Source organism: Mustela nigripes, chromosome 12 (genome assembly GCF_022355385.1).
Source record: "Mustela nigripes isolate SB6536 chromosome 12, MUSNIG.SB6536, whole genome shotgun sequence".
Lineage (NCBI taxonomy): Eukaryota > Metazoa > Chordata > Mammalia > Carnivora > Mustelidae > Mustela > Mustela nigripes.
In genome coordinates this window covers 26,957,804-26,982,998 of record NC_081568.1, presented here as the reverse complement: position 1 = coordinate 26,982,998, position 25,195 = coordinate 26,957,804, and the positions used below count along the sequence as shown (strand labels likewise).

The 25,195-nt window shown below is 43.0% G+C and overlaps 1 protein-coding gene across 6 annotated transcripts in view; it reads right to left on the bottom strand.

Annotated features, from left to right (window-relative positions):
- Positions 1-6,096: 6,096 nt before the first annotated feature.
- RAI14 (retinoic acid induced 14) overlaps positions 6,097-25,195 on the bottom strand; it is a 143,865-nt gene continuing 124,766 nt past the window's right edge. For 3 of the 6 annotated variants that reach the window (XM_059416980.1, XM_059416979.1, XM_059416977.1), the window contains 11 exons: positions 24,058-24,164; positions 23,134-23,312; positions 22,848-22,876; positions 21,683-21,769; positions 20,691-20,777; positions 18,207-18,264; positions 15,160-15,278; positions 12,958-14,493; positions 11,692-11,841; positions 8,594-8,659; positions 6,097-8,006 (listed from right to left, as the gene is read on the bottom strand). In XM_059416980.1, coding sequence (XP_059272963.1) covers positions 7,929-8,006; positions 8,594-8,659; positions 11,692-11,841; positions 12,958-14,493; positions 15,160-15,278; positions 18,207-18,264; positions 20,691-20,777; positions 21,683-21,769; positions 22,848-22,876; positions 23,134-23,312; positions 24,058-24,164 — 2,496 coding nt within the window. In that variant the 3' untranslated portion in view covers positions 6,097-7,928. The remainder of the gene's footprint in view (positions 8,007-8,593; positions 8,660-11,691; positions 11,842-12,957; positions 14,494-15,159; positions 15,279-18,206; positions 18,265-20,690; positions 20,778-21,682; positions 21,770-22,847; positions 22,877-23,133; positions 23,313-24,057; positions 24,165-25,195) is intronic. The other 3 variants (XM_059416978.1, XM_059416981.1, XM_059416982.1) reach the window with 3 other exon arrangements.

Below are 25,195 nucleotides of genomic sequence, written 5' to 3'. Positions count from 1 at the left end.
AGGCACGAAGATGCAAGAAGAGGAGCGAAATCCCGTCTCAGGATAGAAGAGGGCGCTGGGCTCCACGACCCCGCTTACGTAAAGCTGCTGCGTACGGGACTAAATGGGCGCCCCTTTCGGCGCCCCTTCGCGCACTCTGCATCCCCGAAGTCTCCCCAGGTGCTCTGGCTCTCCAGACTGGAGAGGAAAGGCCCCGAGGTAACTGTTGATGGTGTCAGCACCGTCTGTGTTGCCTCTCCTGGTAAGATCTGAACGATGCTTGATCAGGAAAGTGGAGTGCAGGAAATGAATGGTTTGAGCAGTGGGCCCCTAATTCAGCTGCTGATTAGCAGTTCCAGCAATATTCTCGGGGGGTGGGGCACATTGGGCAAACAACAGATAGCCCTAATTTTTGCAGCATGTATTCTTAGACCATTCCTCTTCAGCAGCCTGAAATACACCATGATGATAATTCAGATCTGACGGGTGCAGGGCCGTTGGGGCCAGTACCCAAACCAACAGTACCAGCCCAAGGGTGTTATCACAAACCCTACAGTGAACGAGGGCCCTTTGACAAGTCAAATTGAAGATGGTATGCCCTTGTTAAAAGGAAAAAAAAAAAAAAGTAGGCTCGGTAGAGAGAGAAGGAAAATATTTGCTAAGAACTTGAAAGGTGGTGTTTACATTTGTTGTTTGTTCTTTTCAGTTCCAGGTTGAAGTTTAATTGCTCTTGATCCAAGACTGCCAAGATAGATTTTCTGCAGTTAGGTTGGAAGAGCTATTTAAATGAGTTTGTTTAAATATCTCTCAAGTGAAACCTGAAGGGCATTGTAACTTATAGTTTAAATCTGTACCCTCAAGATCCTGCACCAAAATTTTAGAAAGATCCCGCCCTCTTTATTTTGTTTCCTAAGAGAACTCCCAGCGTGGAACAAAGGTGAGAGCCATGAGCTCCACTTCAAGATTGCAGGGCTCTGGTTTTGACTCCATGTGGCCTGGGCCAAATCACAGCTCTGGAGTCTCAGTTTTCTTGCCCAGACAATGAGAGTGTTTGTTACCACTTGTTTTCCCCAACCCCTCCCAGTCCCCAGGATTCTGTGCGGCAAACCGCAGATTTTTGTGAGTATGAACGGTATTTAACACATGGGGATAAAAAGGAAGAGCTGGTTTCCTTTTCCCTAACACTGATTCCCCCTTAACCTTGTTAAGTTGGTCTTCATCACACTGAAAAGTTTTAATGTTCTCATTTTAGGAATTGGCTAGGAGGTTTTTTTCTAAGTATATGAAACGTAACTTTTGGTTCCTGAACACCAGCTTCTACCCATCACTAACAGGACAAGCCCTGAATTCCCATTCTAAAAATGAGTCTGGTTTCACCTCCATTTAATTAGCTTTGACCTTGGGGAACCTGGGTAGCTCAGTTGGCGTTTGCCCTTGACAGAGTCCAGGGTTCGAGCCCCACTTCAGGCTCCCTGCTCAGTGGGAAGTCATCGTCTCCCTCTGACCCTCCTCCCTCTCGTGCTCACTCCCTCTCTCAAATAAATAAATAAAATCTTTAAAAAATAATAATAATTAGCTTTGACCAGAAGCAATTCACCTGTAAAATTAGAAGTCAGATTAAAAAAAAAAAAAAGTTAAACTCTTAGAGTTCCAAACCTGTGTGCTGTTTTTTTTCCTTGCCTTGCCGTCTTCACCCTGTCCCCAGATACAAACCTTAGTTACAGGTAAATGTGCTCTAGGTTTGTTCAGTAACTCTGGAATGGGATGCTGGTAATCTGGGTGGACATTGCCTTTATAGTGTGTTCCCTCACAGTTCCTCACTTGATCCTGAGGTAGAAGAAGGCAAGCACTGCTGTTGCAGAATCGCATAGGGGAAGCATGCGTACAGGGTACTTCTAGATTCTTCCATCCCCAAATAAACTGTGATTAACTCCAAATTATTTTAACTCCAAGAACTGTGAAACTTAAGGACAAGGAAACCAAATAAACTTTACTTTGGACTATCTAATTTCTTAAAACACATTTTCTGTCCTCTTAAGACAAGGTTAGATACCTTACTTCTGAGTTCCCATACTACCACCTGCACAATCTCATCTTGATGGTCACAATTATAAACTTTAAAAAAAAAAGTTTTTCTTTTTTTAATATTTTATTTACTTGACAGAGACAGTGAGAGAGGGAATACAAGCAAGGGGAGCGGGAAAGGAAGAAGCAGGCTTCCTGCTGGGCAGGAAGCCCGATGCAATGGGGGGGGGGGGGGGGGCGGGCTTGATCCCAGGACCTGGGGATCATGACCTGAGCTGGAAGCAGATGCTTAATGACTGAGCCACCCCAGGCACCTTCTCTGTGAGTTTCCCACACTCCCCATGCATCTGTCCTTCCATCCTGGAAAAATGCACGTTGAAGAAGACCTGCTACTTGCCCAGTACTGTTCTAAGTGTTAGGGAAGCAATAGTGAACAGACAAACATTTTGCTCTTCTGGAGCTTCTATTCTAGGTGAAGAAAGACAGGACTACTAGTAAATAGTCTGATGTCTCTCCAAGTTAGAAAAAGGCACAGAGCTTGGGAAATAGGCAACAACTTTGTGTGAATTAGAAAAAAAAAAGGCGACCCTCTTCCTCTAGCCAGACCCAGGCCCCCTGCTAAGCAGTAAAGCTATGGGAACAGAGGGTGGGCTGGGTTTTAGGACTCCCTTTTAGGACTTTCTCAGCGGGGTAAACCACCTTATTTGGAAGTAACAAATTATATGGAGAAAAACAAAGCCAGATAAAGGATCTAGAAAGTATAGGGTATGCTAGCTTCTACAGTGTAGTTAAGGAAGTCTTCTCTGACAAGTTGGTATTGAGTAAATAAAAGGAGCAACCAATACAAATGTCAGGTTTAAGAGCATTCTAAGATAACAGCAAGTACAAAGGCTGTGAGACAGGAGCAAGTTTGGTGGGTTCAAGGAAAAGCAAAAGGGGCAATTAAGAATGAGGAGACAGAAGAATGGGTCAGCAAAACAGCAAAGTGTGCAGGGCTCTATAGGCAATCCCTTCATCTAAATATCCACCCACCCACCCATGAAGACTGAATACCTACTGGGTAGTGGGCCGTGTCTGATCAGTTGTGAACTCCTTGTGGGCGGTAGTGGTTATGATTTACCCTTGAGATTTTAGCATTCAGCACAGTGTCTGGCTTATTATCAATGTTCACTAACACTTAAGAAACTTGCAACCATCTTCAGGAACGCTCCAGTAGCAGAGAATCTGGCCCCTTAGTGTGTCTATCCGTTAGGAAACAGGAGTTGCTGTCATAACCAATGACCACAAACTTCTGTGGCTTAAAACAACACAAGTTTACTATGTCCTAGTTCTGGAGGTCGGAAGTCTGTGATGGCTGTCCCTGGGCCAGAGACAAGATGTGGGCAAGGCTGATTCTTTCTAGAGGCTTTCGGGGTGGGAAGGGGGTTGTTTTCTTGCCTTTTCTGGCTTCGAGACCACGTGCGTTCTTGCTTTGTGGCCTCATTTTCCATCTTCAGATCTAGCAGTGTGGCATCTTTAAGTCTCTTGACTCCTCTTGCTTTAACAGATAAATACATTGTTAACACCGCCTTTCAGTGTATTTAACCTGACTTGATTTCCTTAGGTTTAAAAACATCCGGAAGTGATAGGGAGCACTTCCTATCTATCCTTCTGTTCAGAAGCTCCCATTATTTGGCGGGGTCTCGCTCCTTTCTCTCCCATACACATTCCCATTTGTAATCCAGTACATCCCCTCTCAGTACTTGAATATCCTGTTTCTTCCCATCTGGGGACTTGGTTTATAATGAACGTGTGGGAGTGTCTTCCCTCCACTCACCTCTTTCTCTTGGGGACTAACTCTTCAGAGGAGCCTCTCCATCTGCTGGAACCCCCATCAATTGCTCTCTCAACGCAGGGGCTCTAGTGGCCTACTTCCCACAACCATTACCGATGAGATCCTGTCCTTGGACTGTTTCACAGATGGGCAACTCTCATGCTTGAGTTCTTGGCCCTGAGCGGAGCATAAATTGCTCCTCCGAATGCCTTGGTCTGTTGCTTTGCCCAGCAACCCTCTCTTTGCCTTGCAGTTGACCTTTTAACTTTGCTCACAAAGCAGCACCCCAGTCTTTGCTGCAGAGTCTGTGCTGCTGTCAGCACCCTGCATTCCAGCTCTGCCACGTTGCATGGGGTTGTGCTGACATGTTCTGCGAGCATTTCCCCCCCACACAGCATGTCATGTGTTTATCAGAAGATGGGTGGGTTTAATTATTAAAGGCTTTGCAGTCTGTCTTCAAGTTTATTTAAGGAAAACAAATAGATGAGTCTTATTCCACCAATGTGATGAAAAGGGCCAGTCTTTCTCACACACTGTGATGACGCAGGCACTTTTCTCCCCTTTTTTTCTTTGCATCCTTGTACCACATGATGGATATTATTGCAGAATTAGGTGTGTGTGCCGACGGAGAACAACCATTTCTTTCTTTGTTTGTTTTTTACATAAGCTCTTCCCGCAACACGGGGCTTGAACTCACCACCCCCAAGAACCACATGCTGTACCAACTGAGCCAGCCAGGGACCCCTTAATTATCTTTTGAAGTATTGTCCAGAAGAGTGTATAAAGTATACTTCCATATTTAAAGGGCAACACTAAATACCTGCCTACAGGTACAGACAGACATGCAATGTCTCAGGTCATCCAAGAAACGGAACAGCTGTTGTCCCTGGAGAGGTGAACCAAGGATTGGGAGAAGAAAGATTTATTTTCAGTGTATTTCTGTTGACATCTAGTCATCAAGCCTTGGGAGTTTCTTTTCATACCCCAGCTTCAGTATGAAGCATTTCTTTCTATTTAAGAAGACAGGTTTGGGGGTGCCTGGGCAGTTCAGTCGGTTAAGTGGCTGCCTTCGGCTCAGGTCATGATCTGGGGGTCCTGGGATCAAGCTCCCTGCTCAACGAGAAGCCTGCTTCTCCCTGTCCCTCTGCCTGCATCTCCCTTTGCTTGTGCTTTTCCTCTGTCAAATAAATTAAAAAAAAAAAAAAAAAAGACTCGTTTGGGTATAGTGTGGTTAAGTGCCCAGCTGAGTTGTGTTTCTCCAAGAAATCATCTGAGTTGAACAGCGGTCTCCGTTGAAGTAAGTTCTCACAGGGTGCATGCACTGGGTACACATAAAATAGTGAATAACTTCATGTGCCATTGGCATTGTTTTCATGGAATTCTTTTGTCTTTTCGTGGTGGTGGGGGGCATTCGAGGTCCAATGAAGCATGTACGGTGTGTAGTGACGAGAGCTGAAGTCGGTGTGGGAGAACCGTGTTGTGAGGGAAGGGGGATGGCCCACTGTATTATGATAAAGAACGTTATCTGCTTAAATAATTGCACCCATTTCATTGTCATTTGGGTTTTGTTTTTTTAAGATTTATTTATCTATTTTTAGAGTGGGGGAGAGACAGAGGGAGAAAATCTCTCAAGCAGACTGCCCGCTGAGCAGAGAGCCTGCTGTAGGGCTCCATCCCACAACCCATGAGATCATGAACTGAGCCAAAACCGGAGTCAGATGCCCCATCATTTGCTGTTTTAATTATGACTCAACCTGTGAGAATTCACCCTAAAGAGTTCTCTAAGAAATGAATTATCCTTGTGATAGTTGATAGCAGGTATTTGGCTTTTTTTTTTTTTTTTTTTTTAGCATGTGTATGTATTGCCTTTTCCAAAAAGGAAAAGGAAAGAAGAGAAAAAAAACAATCTAGCAGAAGCTTTTGAATGATTACAAAGACTGCAGACACCCGAGAGGCAGTTTTGAACTGAAGAGCCATGAGACAGCTGTGCACTAGGGGCTGAGCTTGGGGCCGAGGTGCTAATCACCGGACCTAAAATAAGGGTCCTCCTGGGTTATCTGGGTGGGCGCCATGTAATCAGAGGGGTTGTCTAAAGTGGACAGGGGAGTCCAAGTCCGAGATTAAAGATGCTACGTCATGGCAGGGAGGTGACAGAGGACCACTGCTTGCCACAGCTTGTGACTCGGTTAAAAAACACCATCACACCCCAGCGCTACTGACCCACTCCTCGGGAGCCACATACATATGCTCATGAATGCACCAAAACTCAACAACAGAGATGCAAAATGAAACAAAGTTTATTTTCTGCAATACCTTCTGTAAATTACAAAGGCAAAAATGCTAAAACTACAGTATATAACTTTTCAATATTTAACCGGAGTACTTATAATAAATATGCATCCTGAAACAAGATGAAAGGCTACACTTTGTCAGGCATCCTACAAAATGTCTCAAGTTTTATACTCTGCAGCATTTCTGCGCGGGGGCAGGAGCAGGGAGGGCTGCTTGTATTAAGGGCTGTGACAAAAAGTCCTTTTCACATTTCTTTGGAGCATTTTCGAAACGGCTGAACTATAAACAACTTCAGAAAAGCAACACCAAGCTTGAAAGCCATTTCTGCTTTGCTGTCCTTGGTCCTCGTCCAATAGAGATGAACATATCTTCCCCAACAGCCGAGCACCCTGTGCGCCCAGGCGGCCCTACGGTGCGTGGGGCCCTGTCAGGCCAGGCCTCTGCCCCTTCAGTTACACACGTCGGAGCGGTCTGTGCTTAGCCGACATCCCTCCTTAACAAAATGCCATAAGGAAGCTGCAGGCAAGTTTAAACACTTTTAACCTGAAAGTAAAGTGAACAGAAATATCCCCCCACAAACACCTTTGCTCTGCACCATCATGTGTACCGTATGGGGATTCTCAGTGTCAACACTGGAAAAGAAATCGGTACTAACAGTCCCTCCCAGGATCGTTTATGGGCGCTGGTAATGCTGGGGCATTCAAAGATTCGGGGTAAAAGGGAAGGTTTACCGTATTCAGAAATGTGCTACAGTTCTAAGGACACAATGGCAGAAAGTCTAGGGATACCAGTGGCAGCTCACGTAGAGGTTGGAATAGGAATAAATACATAACCACCCCTGGCTATAGCGGAAAACTCTGAAGAAAGAGTTAGGCTTTTAAAAAAGTTGCAAGCACGGTTACCTAAAAATACTTTGTTAATACAGTCTAATGTAGATTTTGCTTATTTGGGGGTTTAGCTATGAAAACATCTTTAAGAGCCAATAAAAATATTGTAGAGAAAAAAACAACACTTTTAAAAAATTGAGGTTATGAACCATGAGGCATTTCATTTGTCTGTAAACACGCAGTTTACTGTCCCTTGTTGAAACACCAATGTCTGGATTCCTGAGCTTCACGGATAACAGCAGGAGGCCAGTTTGCATAGAAAATCTGCAATATGTCAACAATTTGCTTAAAAAGAACTTCTCAGGGCAATCGGCTTTTGTCTTTCAGCTTCAGATTTGAGTGAACAGGGCTCACCACACCGTGGGGCCTGGGACCGAGGAGCAGCAAGCAACGTGATGAGCTTTCTAAGGCAGATGGGGGGAACGACGGAATAAGTTTTAGAATCCACAGGATATCATGATAAAGGCTCTTCAGCCTGCATGCCACAGAACTAGAGCCAGACTAATTGGATCGGAAGCTGAATCGTGTTTTAGGATTGGAAACCAAAGGCAAGAAGAGCCCCCCAGTGCTGAACACCCCGGCTTGAGTGCGGGAACGAAAGCAACCAAGGCCGTCCGCTGGCCAGCCACTGACGGGGGCGCCCACCGGCCAGCACCAGGACCAGACCCCCGGGTGTGGCTGACCCCAGCTCCGGAATCTGAAGGGCTAACACCGTGTGTCACCTGTGCTGCTCTGAAGTCTCTAAGCAGTTCGGAGGACAATCTTCCCCGGGGCCTCAGAAAGTCTTCAGAAAGCTGCCTTTGGAAAGGGAAAAAGCTCTGCGAGGCTGCGGGGCAGAGCACGAGTGAGGGCAATGGCAGTGGTTGCCAACAACTCCAGATCTAACACAAAGATGGACAACAAGGGGGCAGTGTCCTGCCAAGGAATCCATTTTACTTCTTCTGGGACTGGTTTTTACACATGGTAAGGATTTGCTTCAGTACTTTCTGGACATCTTCATCCATCTGGCCCTAGGAAATGCAACCAAAAGACAATCATTAGAATCGAAGTTGAGTCCTGGCAGTCTCCCCGAGGGAATGAGATGGCTGGCTGAGATGAAGCCCTTGGCTTTCCCCCAGATCATCCAAATCCAAAGGAATGTTAGTCCTATCACTTCCCACATTTCTGTGTGGGACTGAGAGAAAGAGGGCCCTGTGCTTTTCCCTCTGGAGGCTGATGAGGCTGGATCTACCAGACCCACCAGCAAAAGGTTTCTGGGTCTCAGTTGCAAATGTAAGCCCAGCTAGCCAAGCCGCCTAGAGTCATGGGGGTGAGAGCGTGCTGACGGCTGTGAGAATACAGGTGGGCCTGAAAACGAAGCCTGGGCTGCTGCTCCTGGTGGGGGTAACAGCCCCTTCCTCCTCCATTTCTCAACAAATGCTGAGGCTACTTTCCAACAATGGCGTCGGGCTCCCGACAAAATCCAAAGCAAAGCAATGAGCTTTTTAAAACTTCTCAATGTAAACGATTCCCCCCTAATTTTCATTTGTTCTACTAGGTGAATGACAGGAGTCTGGGTGACATCTGCTCTGGTGTTTCTTTAGGATATTCAGCATACCTGCACAGCATACAGAAGATGCATTCTGTAAACAGATATGACCTCCTGGTGTTGTTTCTTACATTCCTGGGAAGAGACAATGTGACAGTGTTAAGAGCTTAGGAGACCGGTAAAGAACAAAACCAAATACCTATGAGAAAACTGTGGCCAAATGCTACCCAAAATTACTTCCTTCAGCAAATGCTAGCATATGAGGCTTTTAAAACCGTTGTGGGCTCACTGGGTTGTATATTTCTGAATACCTATCGCTATTCTCAGGGAAACATTTGCTGATATTCTTCAAGGGGGACGAATCCACCTATTTCATATTTTGGCATGTCAACCTTAGAAGAAAATCTATGAAAAAGCAGTTGTTACGTAATTCCACCTTTGTTGCAAAAAATATATGTATACATACTTATGCAAATACACAGTCACATTCACACAAAGTAAATGGTGCAAAGAAACTATCAAATGCAAAAGGGAACCATCTCTGAGTGGTTGGATTATGGACCATTTTTATTTATAGAAACTTTTCCAGAGTCTTCTGTATTTTCCAACTTTTCCACAATAACCAAATATTTATTAATTTTAAAAATCTGTTCTTTTGAAAGGAGCTACTGTTCTTTCCCTATACAGCCAATCATAGAGTCCCCCAGGGAGCTCAGTTACTCAGCTGTCGGTATACTGGTGTACCCCGGAAACCAACAGGGTGGTGGCACCAGTCTCAGCCGGTTCCTCAGTACAGCTGTTCATGCTTGTTTCTCCTGGTTGAGCTATTGTTCCAATTCCTCTCAGTAACCGTTTCAAGAATCTTCACTCGCCTCTGAACTTTTCTGAGGAGATGGTTTTCCATGACGAAAACTGAGACTATCATCTACAAATTACTTCCAAAGTCTACAAAAGCCCATCAGTACCCTTCTCACCTCCTTCCCACGAGTGTCGGAATATGAGGTGTCCTTCCTATTCGAGGAGAACCTTGGAAACCTCAGTCCTTTGATGGTCACGCCATTAGAAGGTGGGCTTAGGACCTTCCTCTGTGTCATTTCCTCTCAGCTTTTAGATACCTCCACTCAATCATTTAAAACTTCGTCTTCTGATCACCATCCTCCTTTCCATCCTTGTTTCTGTCATCATTTGGGTGACTGCGATATCCACATGCCTGAGCCCCAAACACCTCGGTCTCTCAGTTTCCTCAACGTCCACCTCAATGACTTGCTCCTCCTCCTTGCAGCCATGCACTCTCAAGGTCACAGCCCTGTCTCTGTCATTGCCTCTGAAATCTTGAAAGAGAGCACCTCACCCTCTGGTCACCAGATCCTTTCTTTCTAGCAAATCTACTTTAGGCTTCCCCTGCCTCCTGCTATGGTTCTTCAGCCCCGTCAGATACTTGGCCCCTTGGTCACTTTTCTAGGCAGCCCACTGAGGTTCAGATTCCATCCATCACTCCACTGGGACTGTCCCTGCCGAGGCTGCCAAGGGCCATCTAAATGCCACATCCCATTCCTTGCTGCCTCGTACCTATCCCTTCGAGACTCAGCACAAGCATCACATCCTACAGGAAGCTTTTCGAGACATTTCCTCTGTATGCCCGGAGCATGCTGGTCTTCTCTCTACCAGTGGAGGCTGACCACACTGAGAATATGGAAAGTTCACTGAGTATAAACTCGGTGAAGGCGGGAACTGTGTCATATTCACTTTTAGATCATTGGCGCCATACATTAAAGGTGTTGAAAATTGTAAAAACGATTGTATGAACCATCAGCATTTTGTCTACAAGTCTTAAAACCACTTCATCAGAAAAATGACCTGCGGAACCCAACAGGGAGCCTCTTCCCCTCCCCTGATCGCTCCTTCACTGCTAGAGCTGATAACACAAAAAAGCTGGTTTTGTACTCTGGCCAGCCAGCGTTAAGGATTGCAGAAACCTGAATTCACCAGTATCAAGTCTGTACTGAAGAAATCCTACATCCCAGGTCCCGCCTGTCAACAAAACTAGTGATAGTCCACGACAGATGAACCCTTGGCTTCACGTGGAAAAGGTAACATCTCATGTCAACTAAAACCTTAAATGCAAGGGGAGGTGAAATGGTGGCCCTCCAAAGATATCCACGCACCAATGCCCGGAACCTGTGGAATATTACTTCCACAGGAACCTTGCTGTTGTGATTAAGTTAAGGATCTTGAGATGGAGGAAAAGTTTATACTGACTATCCAGGTATCACTTAAGTGTAATCACAAGAGTCCTTATAAGAGAGAAGGACTGGGAGATGGGAGGGCAGAGCCAGAGGTGGAGTGATATGCTTTGAACTGGAGGTAGGACCCATGAGCCAAGGAATTTGGGTATCCTCTAAAAGCTAGTGAAGGCAAGGAAATGGATTCTCCCCTAGAGTTTCTAGAAGGAACCAACCTTGCTGGTACCTTGCCTTTAGTGAAATAGATTTCATACTTATCTCCAGAATTTTTTTTTTAAAGATTTTTATTCATTTGAGAGAGAGAGAGAGAAGGAGCGTGAGCAAGCGCGATGCGGGGGAGGGGAAAGAGCAGAGGCGGAGGGGAGAAGGATAAGGGCACTCTGCTGAGCACAGAGCTCCACGCAGCTCCAGCCCAGGCTCCTGCGATCACTACCTGAACCGAAAACCAAAAGTGACACTTAACTGACTGAACCACTCAGGCACCCCGGGTCTCCAGAATCTTAAGAGCACAGATTCTTGTTTTAAACCAGGTTTGTGCTGGTCTGTTCCAATAGCCATGGGAAATAAATACAGATATGAGAGGACTTTCCCAGGTCAAACAAGGAGAGGGGCCAAGCAGCAGCTTCAGGTGCACAGACACACACCCATCAGAGGTCCCGGCCCCTAGTAAGTTCTTGCTGCTGCCGGACACTGTGGTAGAAAGCCGGAGTGGGGGGCACAATCCGTGGATGTGTAACCATGAGGCCTGAGCCACGGTCCTGCCAATTCCTCTCTTAGAGATAGAGGTGACTCACCTTGTTGCAGGTGATGCCTGGGACTCTTCTCCCTCAGCCCAGATGAGCAGGTGACATAATCTGCCTGGCCTGGCCAGCCATCCCCTGCCCTCCCACCCCCACCGCAGGCAGCGGAGAGAAGCCCACTCACAGCCAGCTGGTTCTGGAGCTGTTTGACCTGCTGCTGCAGTGCCTCGAGCTGCTGACTCTGCCTCTTGGACGAGCTCGCGGAGTAGGAGAGCTGCGAGAGGCTGTTCAGGGCCTCCTTCAACTTAGTGACTTCCTTTGACATCTCACTGATCTGGCGAGAAAGGAAAACTATCAATAGGCAAGAAAGGGCCTGCCGAAGCAAAATTCCAGAGAGTTCTAAGCCTTCAACAATGGCCTCTTGTTGGCCTCTGGGCCAACAAGACTTTGGAAGAGTTTCTTTTTTATTTTTTAAGGAAAGTCCATAAAGTGAAATCGGTAACAAAATCAGCAACCTCACATGGCCCTCTAAGGCCATTCTATTCAAATAAGGGCCCAGATTAAATGTGTACTTTGAGGCATGAGGGTAACAAACGCTAAGGCACTCATTTCCTTTTTTACTCTGGAAGGGGGTATTGTTGAAAACAGAAATCAGAACCAGGAATGTTGGGCATTCTTTATTTGGAGACAGCTATGTCTTGCTCAGTAGCACTGACACAGGCAGTCAGGAAGCAGTTCCGGGAACCCTGATTTCTCTGGGCATCTTGCTTCAAAGTAGTCACAACTCCTCCCTGCAACCCGGCCTCTGCCTTCTGACTCCCTGACCCCTTGGCCTTGGAAGCTCTTTTTGAAATCTTCATTGTATTAAAGGAATAAATGACCCCCAGTGCTCTGACCAGTGCCCCCCAGAACACCTGACCCCGGGATGCAGAGGGCATTCAGGCTCCGCCCTCTTTCCCGAGCCCCCCTTTGTTTTCCTCCTTCGTCCAAGCCACACCCAGCCGGTGTCTAATCACCTGCTCCCCACACACCCCCTCCTGTCCACCTTTGCCAGGGGGAGCCAAGCAGGACAGTTCTTCCACTGACTCAGGAAAGCTCCCGGGGCTTAGGGAAGCAGGATGAAGTCTGGGAGTATTTGGGTTTCCTTATCATGGAAGAATCTGTCTGGATTCCATGAGCCCTGCCACTAGGCAAAGTTTCTGTAAAATCATTTTAAAAGAGAAAATAGGTGCCACATAGGTGAAAAAGGCTTTAAGGAGACTGACAGATGACTCACTTTTTTAAATAGAAATGTCCAACCTACTACTCTTAATGTGGTCATGGGGACAGAGGGAGTCACGTGGAGAGCTTTTGTGCCTTCACAACAGGTCTGTGCTAACCAACGCTAAAAACATTAACCACAGTAAAGGCCTGCTAACTAGAAACGCAACAGCAATGGAAGCCCACCAACCTTCTTGTCTTTATCCTCCTCCAGTCTGGAAGAGCTCTCCGACTGTCTCTTCCTTTCTGCCAGCTCTTCCTGAGCGTCCTGGAGCTGTTGCCGGAGTTCATCCGCTTCCTGCTCTTTGGCCTTTAGGAGAGCCTGAATATTCTCCTTTTCCCTTTTCGTTTGTGACACCTCGCTTCTCGTCTGCGTGAGCTCCAAATGGGCCTTCTCTTTTTCTTTTACCGAATCCTTCAATTTTGAGGCCAACACACTCACCTCGCCTTCTAACGACGACTGCAGCTTTGCGTAGGCGGACCTGGGCACCATGGTGTCGGTCATGGCGGCCTTCTCTTCCAGGAGCTGCTTCTCCAGCCTTGCCACCTCTCCTTCCTTGCTGGCAAGGTGCTCTTTAAGACTGCTGATTTTTTCCTCCATCTCTTTGGCCGTTGCCCGCAGTGTGGTTATCACTTGCAAATGTTCCGTGATGGACACAGAGTTCTCTTTCTGGGCGTCCACGAGCTGTTTGAGCTGGGTCAACTCATGCAACACCTTTGAGTACTGAGACTTCATTTCGGATAGCGCCTCTTCCGCCTTAGCTCTGGATACGTTCGTCACGTGCAGCAGTTTCTCATGCTCCGCTTTATGGATATAGTCGGCCGTCACGTCTTCTAGAGACTTCCTCTTCCTGTAATCCTCCAGCTCGGCCTGGGCTTCTTTGTACAGCTGGGACAGCTCGCTCACCTGTTTGTTGAGTTCATCTATCATCCTGTTCATGGCCTCTTTCATGTCCCCGGCTTCGTCGCTAGCGTCTTGGGTGACCTGACTCTTCAGGGCATCTTTTAATTTCATGATTTCTTCTTGAGCCTCTTGGTACTTCTCAAACAAAAATGCTTTCTCCTTATTCATGTTCTCAATAACAGAGCAGTATGAGCTTTTCATTTCCTCGTACTCTTCTATAGGAGGCTTAATAACCATATCTTTCTCCCTCTCTACAAGTTTTTCTTCCAACTCTCTCACCTTCTCTTTATTTCTTTCACTTTCTTCCACCGCATTCTGGAGGTCCTGCTTTAGCACGTCTATTTCCTCCTCGGTGATCCTCAGTTCCCGGAGACGCGAATAACTGTCCACGCTTTCAGGCGAGACGAGGCCCAGTTTCATCTGCTTCTGCACGTTGAGGACTTCCTTCATGGCCTCCTCATACTTGCTCTGGGTTTCTTTCAGTTTCTGGCTGAGGTCAGAGCCGTTCTCGGAAATCTCCGCACTGTTGATGCACACCGATTCGGCCCTTCTGGACCGGAGCTCGGCCTGGAGCTGCTGCTTCTCTGCTTCGGAGCTCTCCAGTCTCTTCTGCAGGTCCTGCAGGATCTCTTGTAGTTGCTGAATTCGGCCATCGCCGTCGAGAGTGGATCTACTCGCAGACTGTGGTAAGACAGGGGGAGATGATTTGGAGTCTGAGAGAGAGGTGTCACTGGGTTTGCCCAGGGGTGGGGCCAGGTCCATCTGAGTGGAATGGTAGGAGTCAAAGCTCACGTCGGCTTCTGCCTCCTTGGGTGATTTGGCCTGGGAAAAAAGGCAAGAAGGGAATGGCACCAAAGATGAAGTCAGGTGAGCAAGCAATGGGAAGGAGAGAACAAATCCAGAGCTTCTGTATGGGAGAATCGCAGGGTCCCTTTTGTACTTGTGCCCCATGACAAAATACTGTCCAGGACATGAGAGGCAGATTAATGACACAAAGCTTATTCTGTCCTCTAATTAGGACCGCTGATGTGTGCCACTTTCGAAACACAAGATTTGTGTTGGTTCTAAAGCCTCTGACTCATAATTTTTCCTTTGCTTCTCATATTATTGCAGTTACCAAAAGGGGAGATGGGCACAAGTACAGCTTGTTCTTACTGAAGATCTTAAATCCGCTAAATGATCAGCTCTACTACATGAATGGGTAATTACACGTGCACTAGCACACATATACATGTATGTCATCTATAACAGACTAAGTATATAATCATATGTAATTGACCAATTTAGCAATTTACAGAAAGGGAGTTAATGAATACCTCTTCTTTCAACATAGACATAATTTGAAACTATAAAATACTTGAGGCTAACTATATTTAAAAAAAGAAGAAACTTTCGGAGATGTTTAAAACAAAGTATCATCTGACTAACCTGAAAAAAAGCCATAGTCTGACCCTACAAAGAGTCCGTGGTAGCAGTCTCTGTGCCCACCTGTAATTTATCCTGTAATTCCTTATTGTGCAAGGTAAGAGAAGCGACTTTTGCTTGCAACAGGGCAAGAAGATCTTGTTGGTCAGCTTCAGAACTTACATCCAATAAGCTATCAGCACCTTGGAAAAGTGAAAAGCAATTTACAATAATATTTTAAAAAATCAAACCAGTCTTTCTCTGACCTTTAACCAAGTGGCTTTCTACCTAATCCAGGGCTTCTTCCTGGTCCTGACGATGAATGAAAGCCCCTAGCTTGCAGGTAAATGAACAGCAATTCTCAGGTCCTGGGCTTTCCTTCCTGGGGTCTTCCCAGCACAGGACCAGATGCCTGGAGACATCATAAGCTCATCTGAAAACTGATGGGATTTGCTCATACATTTTCCATTCACCTGATTAAGTGTCATATCTGGGTTGTTTTTTGTTCCTCCCATGCCTAGTAAGTCCCATTTCTGAGAATCCTTTCAGAAATGTCCTGGTTCACTTTTTATCCCTACCACTGTTCCTCTAGTTCAAACTTTATCACTGGCTCAAAAACCCTGCAAACAGCCCAGAAACAAAGCACGCACACGCTCTCGCGTGTCCCCCTACCCAATAGTAAAAATAGAGCCTTGCCCAGGCTAATCTTCCTGAAACATGCTTTGATAGGGTTAGTCCTGTGGTTCAAGTGCTTTAATCACTCTCTCTCTCCAGAATTGATCTCCAGACTCCTTCCTCTGGGTTAATGTCTCCATCATCTGGTACCAGCGTACTTTTTCAGGCGTATGGCCCATGATCTCTAAAAACACATCTTCCTCAGATTCCAACTTTCCATCATCCCCCTCTAGATTCTCAACACAAGGTTGCTGTGTAATTCTTCCTGCAGATGACTGCCCCTGCAGCATCTCTTGTTGGCAAGGTCACTTGTAGGCATCTTTCAGGACCCACGTCAAACTTTGCCTCTTCCTCACAGCATTGGATGACCCGATGACTAGGGGCCCCACCATGAAATGGTCTGCTCTGAATCCCACAATCCTACTCTTGGTAGGATTTTTTTTTTACATCCTCGTGATTATCATGCTGAAATGGCATCCAAAGCTATGCTACTCAACGTGGCTCACTGAGACAAAAACCTTGTTCCAGAATGTCATTCAGCACACCGCTTCCTTCATGCAGTGTTCCTATGGGGGAGAAGAAAAGACTACTGGACAAAACAGTGTGCTTAGCAGTATCGCTGGATGGCTTTCTGGTGCAAACTCCTTACTTCCTGTAGACTGGCAACAGTTAACAGACCACCGTCTGAACGGCACTGACCTCCATTCTTCACTGTTATTTTATTATTTTCTCACAGCCATTTAATCCAAAGATGAAAAATTTAATCTTAATTTGGAAGGACGCAAAAAGACATTTCTTCCTAGAAATGCTTACTTCAACGTCTGGTGCCTAAACCACAGCTTTATTAAAGAGTCTCCTTGACATAATGTATGGTGAGTTTAGAATAAACCAGAGGACTGAGAACATGACAGTAATTCTAAGCTACAGAAAGTACTTCTCAAATACAAAGGAGGAGCGTGTGGGTGACTCGTTGGTTGAGTGTCTAACTCTTGGCTTCAGCTCAGGTCGTGATCTCAGGGTCCTAAGATTGAGCCCTGCCATCGGGCTCCGGGCTCAACAGGAAGTCTCCTTGAGATTCTCTCCCCCCCGCCCCTCCCCCTGCTTGCATACACATACTCTCTAAAATAATGTTTTTAAGATTTTATTTATTTGAGAGAGAGAGAGGTGAGAGACAGCATGAGAGGGGAGAAGGTCAGATGGAGTAGATTCCCCGTGGAGCTGGGAGCCTAATGCAGGACTCGATCCCAGGACTCCGGGACTACAACCTGAGCCAAAGGCAGTCACCCAACCAACTGAGCCACCCAGGTGCCCTAAAATAAATTAAAATAAATAAATAAAATAAAATAAAATAAAATAAAATGGATGGTTTTTAAAGAATAGAATGTAACAAGTATTCAGTTAACATGGATCAGTGCCAGGATGGGTATTTCTAAATTCTGTAAGCTAAAAGTGCCAAACACATGAAATGCATAATAGGGTTAAGAAAGTGAATGCTGCAGCCAAAGGAGATTTTGAAATCCTTTACATGACATTTTAAATGGTCTCTGGGGATACTGCACTATATTCTTGGAGAGTAAACCCCTGGGATGGACTATTAAGGCAATGAATTAAACCCTGTCTTGGTGACGAGAGTATGACTGTGTGTGAATTCATTAACACTGTGTCTTTGCATATATCTATTTAAAAACTAAAGTAGGAAAGTTAGACCGTGAAGCCATGGAGGGGCTCAGCTGGCTCTCCCTTCAGTAGATAACCTACTGCCTAGTGGCAAGGAGTGCTGCAAAACAGTGTTTTATTTAAAATGTGTGGGGGGGGGGTGCCTGGGTGACTCAGTCTGATAAGCGAGGGACTCTTGGTTTGCGCATTTAGGTCATGATCTCAGGATCATGGGACTGAGCCCCAGGTTGGGTTCTGCATTCAGGGGGAAGTCTGCTTGAATATTCTCTCCCTCTGCACCCCCACTTGCGTATGCACACACTCTCTCTCTAAAATAAATACGCAAATCTTTAAAATAAAATAAAATGCGTAAAAGAGAATACCCAGGCTATTGTAATTTCAGAGCTGATTTTGTAATACACAAATAACCGTATCTGGCAGCAGGTCTAATAACTGCCAATAGTTCTAGTAAAGAGACAGTAAATGATATTTCCAGATACCCACAGTAACTGTAAGGTGACATGACATTATCTGTGAAGTCTCTTGTTGGAGAGATGGACAAATGAAAACGGATATATATTTTTTCACATCCACTCTTAGAGACTCCTTAAAATCCAGGTGAAAGCCTCCAGAAGTAGAGAAAGTGTCAGTCTGTGTAGTATCGGCAGCTGTGGGCTGGGAGGCACCCCAGGGTTCTCCGACCTTCCTGCACTCCCTCCCGGCTTGCCCTTTGCTCTCTTTAAACAGCCATGGGCTACAGACCTGTCAAAGAAACAGAAACAGCTGCCCCTTCATCTTACCTGTAGTGCTGTCACTTAGTCTGTCTTTGTTCCCCCGTATAGAACTGATCTCAGCCTGCTGGAACACAAAAATAACTTAAAAGAATATTCCTGACTGCAGTATTCCACAAGAGAAGCAAGCAAATACTCCTCCCTGAGTTGACACAGAACAGTTACCCTTCTAGAAAAAGTGAGAAAATCCCCAGGAAAGAAAATACTTTAAAATATAAGTGAATAAAAGTGACAATTATCTACTGAGATATGATCTCTAAAATGTTAGGTTCCAGAGCTTATACTCTCAAAATATTTTTCGGAAATTTCACTTAATAAGTATAATACAAATATCTTTTAATAATATTATAATAACTTTATATCTGTGCCCTAAAACTTGAGATGGCAAATATTACTTTCATAATAAAGTCAAATACAAGTTTCACCTGTCTGGGTAATACATTGAATAAAATACATTACAAGTATTTTTTTAGCTTTACTTTTTTAATAAATTAACTGCTATTAGTTTATGATTATTAATATTTCTAAGAGAAATTGGAGTAAGTAAGAAATTGTCGGGGAAGATAAACGTAATTTTATAAGGGAATAAAAAGTTTTACAGTCATGGATTGGCAATCCCCTGAAGATTTCCTCTAAACTTTTACCCCTGAATATCTGTTCTGGTAAATACATTGCAAAAATCCTTGCAACTTCAAAGCCAGGCTTTCATTTCAAAACAAAATACAAGGAGTTGCCAGAAATTACTATGTTTCATTCCGATGAGCCATAGACCTGATAAGAGAGATAAGTTTTCAGCAAAGGAACTTCTGTGAAAGCCGAAATGCTAAAAATAAAGTGGCTCATTTTTGGCAAGCACTTATCTTTGCAAAAAGCTGTCTTTTCACTTTATAAAAATAGATGTTTAATTTTTAACCACCTTAAGGTACAATAAACGGCATCCACTTAAAGTTTACGGTGTGAGGAGTTCTGGTAGATACACACCCATGGAGCCAGCACCCTAATCGAGACACAGAATGTTTCCATCAACTCTACAAGTTTTCTCCTGCTCCAACACAGCCAGTCCCTGCCCACCTATCCCCAGGCAACCGCCGCTCGCCTTTTAGCATGATCGAGAATTCCTGTAAACGGAATGTCATGGGTATGAATTTGTGTCAGGCTTCTTTCAATCAGCACGATGACTTTCAGATTCACCTACATTGCTGCGGGGACAGCTCTGCATTTTTTTATGGTTAGGCAATAATTAATCATATGGACGTATCTCATTATCCTCAACCTCTCGCTTGCTGACAGATATCTGGATTGTTTCTAGTTTTGGGATATGCGAATAAAGCTAATACAAACATTTGTGTATATAATTTTTGAGATACACATTTTAATTTCTCTTGGCTAAACATCGATGAGTGGACGGTTAGATCATATGTTAGGTGTGTGATCAACTTTTAAACTGTCAGTTTCCCGATTTTGCCACTTTACATTCCTACCAACAGAGTAGGACAATTCTAGGTTCTTCCACATCATCACCAACATCTGTTATTTTTAAACTTTAGCCATTCTAAATGGTGTTGCTTTTTATCTTTTGTGTGTGTGCGGGGGGGTGGGGAGGTGGCAGCTAAAGAAATGAGTCTTTTTACACTCTACTTCTGAAAATTGTAATTTGTGATACTGTTCTTTGGAATGAGTTGCATCCTTTGAGCCATAATTACATTAGAAGATAGCAGGGTACTAATTGTAAGAACATAACTCTCTTTCCTTTCCTTGCATAGATATTCATCTTAAGAATTTATTTCTTATAGAAATAAGAGTTTATAAACTCTAAAAAAGAATTTATAAACTCGAAAGTGGGGGAAATGTCAGATTGACAGAATCTTTTTCAAATTGTTGTGCATCCAAGTTCAAAGAAAATCCATCTTTAGTGATTCTTAGATGGGGGAAAGCAATATACAATGATACCACTGCAATTTCATTTTAACAATTACAAATTTTATTTTCTTTCCAAGTGTAATTTCCTAGTGACGGTTAGGTAAACAGATAGTAAATTGAAATATCCTCCCACTTCTAAAAATACTTTCCAAGAGCAAATGTGGAGAATCAGGTAGAATGGATTTTCTAAAATTAATGCACATTAATTAAAAAAACAATTAAAAATATATGATTACTTGTCAGTAAGACATGAGAGAATAATCAACAGGTTTTTCTTTTTTGATTGGCATTATATCAACTAGATTTAGTAAGAAGACGGGCTATCAGTTTTTATCTTTGTCCCTTTTTCTAAAAGGAAGAAAATTAGTTATTACTTAATTAATGTAATTTATTCATTCTTTTCTTTCTGTGTGGATCCCAGACCAGGAGAAATAATTAGTGTGGTGCTTTATGATGAAAAGGTGGTGAACCAATTGCTGGGAAGTCTATTCTGTTTTGCCCAATGCGTACCACTTAAATCCATCTATTCTGTATCTTAAGATTCAAAATTAATTGGACACAGAAGGGAATTACCTTGAAGGGTGGTTCGGCAAAAAACACGGCTTCCTTTCCCGAAAGTGGTGTTGAAGTTATTGATCTTGGGGAAGACACATCACTTAACTTAAAAAACAAAATGAAAATCACAGATAAAGAATGCTTCTTCAAGGTCTTTTCTTCTCCAGTGCCACGGAATTCACCTACTTAACCAATGCAAACAAATCTAACAGTAACTGTCCTTAGTCTCAATGAATTCATGGGTATTTTCAACTTAATGCAGCCCCTCAAAAGACTTTCTGAAAGTTTGCAGAGTATAACTAAGTAACTCTGTTCCTTTAGACACAAGAAGCAGTTTTCAAAACCTATCAAACCTCTGTGGCATGTTGAAAATATTATCAGAGACTATGCTCACATAATTACTATAACTTATCAGAGGAGATATTCCTCTCAACTACTTGAGAGATTTCACAGACATTTGAGCTTCCTCCTCTAGGCAACAGTCACTATAAGCTCAGAAATGAGAGCCACTTTTAATATTAGCCAACTTTGCATGTAATTAGAAAGGCAAATATATTTTAGCAGAGTTTTAAGAAACCAACTAAAATTCATCTTCAGTTAACTGCCTCACCAGCCACCCATTCTCCCTGCCGTTATTTGAGCTATTAATGTGAGGTCCTAAAAGTAGACTGAGCTTCACCTAAGGAAGCAGTTTCTGTCATAAGATTTTGAGAAACTTCCCTGAGGCTTTTATTTATTTTTATTTTTTTTTCTTGAGGCTTTTAAAAAAAGACACTGTTCAATTCCTCAGCCTTGCAATAAATAAGAATCAACATTATTTCCCTACTAATAGTCAAAATCCTTTATACCGCTATCTGTGATTTAAAATCAGTATGGAAAACTTCAAATATGCATTTAAGAGTCAATTCTAAAACATTTCTTTTGGGCCTAAACACAAAATGACAAAAATCACAGCTTTTGGTTGTTGTTGGCTTAAGGTTTGTTCACTGTTGGTTTGCTTTTGTCTTTACCTGGGTAGGACTGATAGGAGGTGGTGGAGCTTTGCGTTTTTTTGGAGTTCCACTTCTTTCTGAGCTTATTTTAGAGACTTGATCATGCTGGAAGTTATCACAGTCCAAAGAACGGAGGTGGGTTAGTTCGGTTAGTAAAGTCTGAACAAACAGCTTCATCAAACAAATGAGAAAAACCTGAACAGTTCATGCATTTCTTACTTTATCAAGATCTGACACCTGCTACCAACATAAAAATAAGTAATATGCATGCTCCAAGTGTTCTTCCAGCAGCCCATGCTTTAATAGCCAGAAAATATAAAACACAAGACAAAACCAGATTAAGTTGGTGTAGAGAACTGGGAAAGTGGAAGATGGACAGCTGTCTGCCCTAGTTTAGAACCCAGGATACATTCCTCATCTAGCTTCCATCTTGATGCAAAGTGGTGGTATTTCCACCACTTTGCATTATTTCCACTCCTTTTCTTAAAGAATGTTGATATGGGAGCAAGGGGAAATGTCATCTCTGAATCTCTGAAGGTTATAAATAAGTAGCCCAGTTAGTACCTAATAAATTCAGTATCGACTATTTCCTGTTGATGATACTTTCTGAAGAATTTTCACATATAAGTAAATAAATATAATAGCCAACTATACAATTCATCAAAAAAGGAAACAACATTAATGATGTTTTTAGGAGAAAACTCCAAAATCACAGGGCAATCTTCTCAATTTCTGTCTGTAATTCTAATGGCATTTTAGAAGAGTTCCAATTAAAATGAAAGGACAAGCTAAACCTCTTATGTTCATTAAATATCTAACACTGCCATGGGCAGAGGTCTAAAATCCATGGGCTACACAAATATTTAAAATATCGTTATTTGTTCACAGAGTTAACCAAACATTTTTACACTGACAGAAAATATTAGTACATTTCAGGAAAAGATGAATATATAAGTAGCAAGTTTTAAAGTCACATGCTTTGGCAACAGGGTAAACCATTAAGGAAACCTTTACCATCTTCTAATGACGAATCATTTATTCTAAAGATTTTTTTTTTACTCCTTAAGTATTTTCAACATAGTTTTTGTCACTTTTCTAGTGGACTACAGAGTGGTTTAATCAGGACATTTTCAGAGTCCCACAAGCTATGATGACAAAAAAATACTCTCCCAAAGATAAATACCTGCTTTGGTTTTGTTGGTGTCTTTGAATCTGTAGAGGAAAAAGTGAGAAAAAAAACAAAACAAAACTGTAAGAACCATAACTCACATCCACTTTCAGTGGGAGATACTCACACACACACACTCAACACCCATAACACAACAAACACAATATTTAACATTTCATTTTTCTTCAAGAATATGTTTAAAAGAATAATAGAATAGATCATATTGCACACATTCCTTTACCCTTTGGGGAAAATGGAGTGGATAAATTTAAAACAACACTGGCTATTTTCTTTCACATACCAGAATCCTGAGAGATTTTTGATAATAGAAGGCTTTGAATTCCTGCATTTTCTGAGAGTTTGGAATAATGTAAGGCATTGTGTCCAAGAGAATCTACAAGGTTTAGGTCTGCACCCTTTTTAATTAAGGCTTCCACGATATTAGAGCTGCTGATCTCACAGGCCAGCATGAGAGCAGTTCTAAAGAGAAAAGGAGACACCAAATTAGTACTAACACAATGGGAAAACACTTTCTTGGGAAGTCATCTATCTTAAAAACAAGGGAAAGAGATTAAGTGCAGTTAAACACATATACACTTAATCTTCTAGGGAATTTGAAATGTAGTGCTAGCGAGATGAAATCAGGTATTTTTTTTTAAAAACTTCAGATTAAATCAGAACATTAAACCATATTAGGTCAAATAACATAGATATAATCTTCTAAACATAATCTAAATATGACAGAATTTAATATGACTGGCACAAATCATGTTCTCCTCTCACATCAGGCATTTTAAAGTACCTATAAGTCATTATGACTATTTTAAAAGCAGCCGATATGTTTACTCTTATTTAATTTTGCACAAAAAGCCATTGGAAATGGCCTAGTCACTTTAGTATTCAATAATCTCATCATAGACTCAATGATGTTCCCAGTGGAAACAATATATTAAAATTTTTTTTAAGTCCAAACAGATTCCAGATAATCAAAAGAGGCAGGAGGGGTGCCTGGCTGGCTCAGTCAGTAGGGCACGTGGCTTTCGATCTCAGGATCATGAGTTTAAGCCCCATACTGGGTACAGAGTTTACTTTAAAAAAAAAAGAGGCAAAAAATGAAAAAATTAAAACCACTTTCTAACAAATGATCCAAAAGAAAGCTATGTTATTTTGAGACTCCCAGAATGTGGATATCGCCAAAATCCCGTGATTTCTATTTCTGTGGTACCTTCCATTTTTGTCCCTGGAATTTATATCTGCTCCGTGGTCCAGGAGAAAGCGACAGACCTCACTGTGGCCATTTTGTACTGCAAGCAGCAGTGGTATATTCCCGTCCTAGGAGATAAACGGAGACGTTTTGTAGCTCAGACACCAAAGGCCAGAAGGCAAAGGCCCTTGTTCTTTGTACATTTATTCCTGAGCCGTCCTGCCACTGTGACAGTTTGTGTCCCCACTGTGTGCCATTACATCTCTGCACAGCTCTTCTTAGGGAGCGGCACCAACTGTCAGCTTTTCCTCAGGAACCTCAGCCTCTTGGGTGGCTTGTTGCCTCGGTGACCATCACTCAGTCTGGCGATGATGTGAGAGAGAGGGAACACCGAGTATGTAAAGGCTCAAGGCAAGTATATCGTGTTTACTGAGGGATGACTCTGTTTCCACAGGGCACTGGCAGCTCCTTCTGAGCCAACTACACGCTTCCTACCATTCCTCCGACTACTTGTCAGAGGTACATGCTTTCATGACCTTACAGGTAACAAACAGAACATAAATTAAGAGCCTGTCTATTCCTGACACCTGACTAGATAAAAGATCAATGGAAAGAGTGATTAAAGATGACAACTGGCATTCCTTTTAAACAAGAAAATGATGTTGAATCACTATATTACACACTTGGAACTAACGTAACACTGAATGTTAACTACCCTGGAATTAAAATTTTTAAAAAATTAAAAAATAAAAAAGGCAAAAATAAAAAAGAAACAAATAAAATATAGCCAGTGGTTTTAACAGGAGGATTTTTAAAAATATAATTGCTGCTTAAAGATTGAGTCTCTATTTAAAATTGAATTTCAGATACATTTCTAAAAAGTTATCTTTGTGAACTTAAAATACTTTCTGGTTATGAAGTACTGAGATTCAGGGAGTGGGAATTTATCTACAGATTTTATATACTCCCCTAGCAATATTCCCACTAGGTATAATGCATGCATGTCAATTCCCATTCTATGGCAGGAAATTGAACTTTCTAACCAGGAGTGACTTGTAAACTTACTCTCAAAATAGCCCAACAAGGTTAAAATAGGCTAGAAGCAATCTTTGAAGTTGGGAAACCCTAACCAAGAGAGTACCGAAGATGATCCATGGGA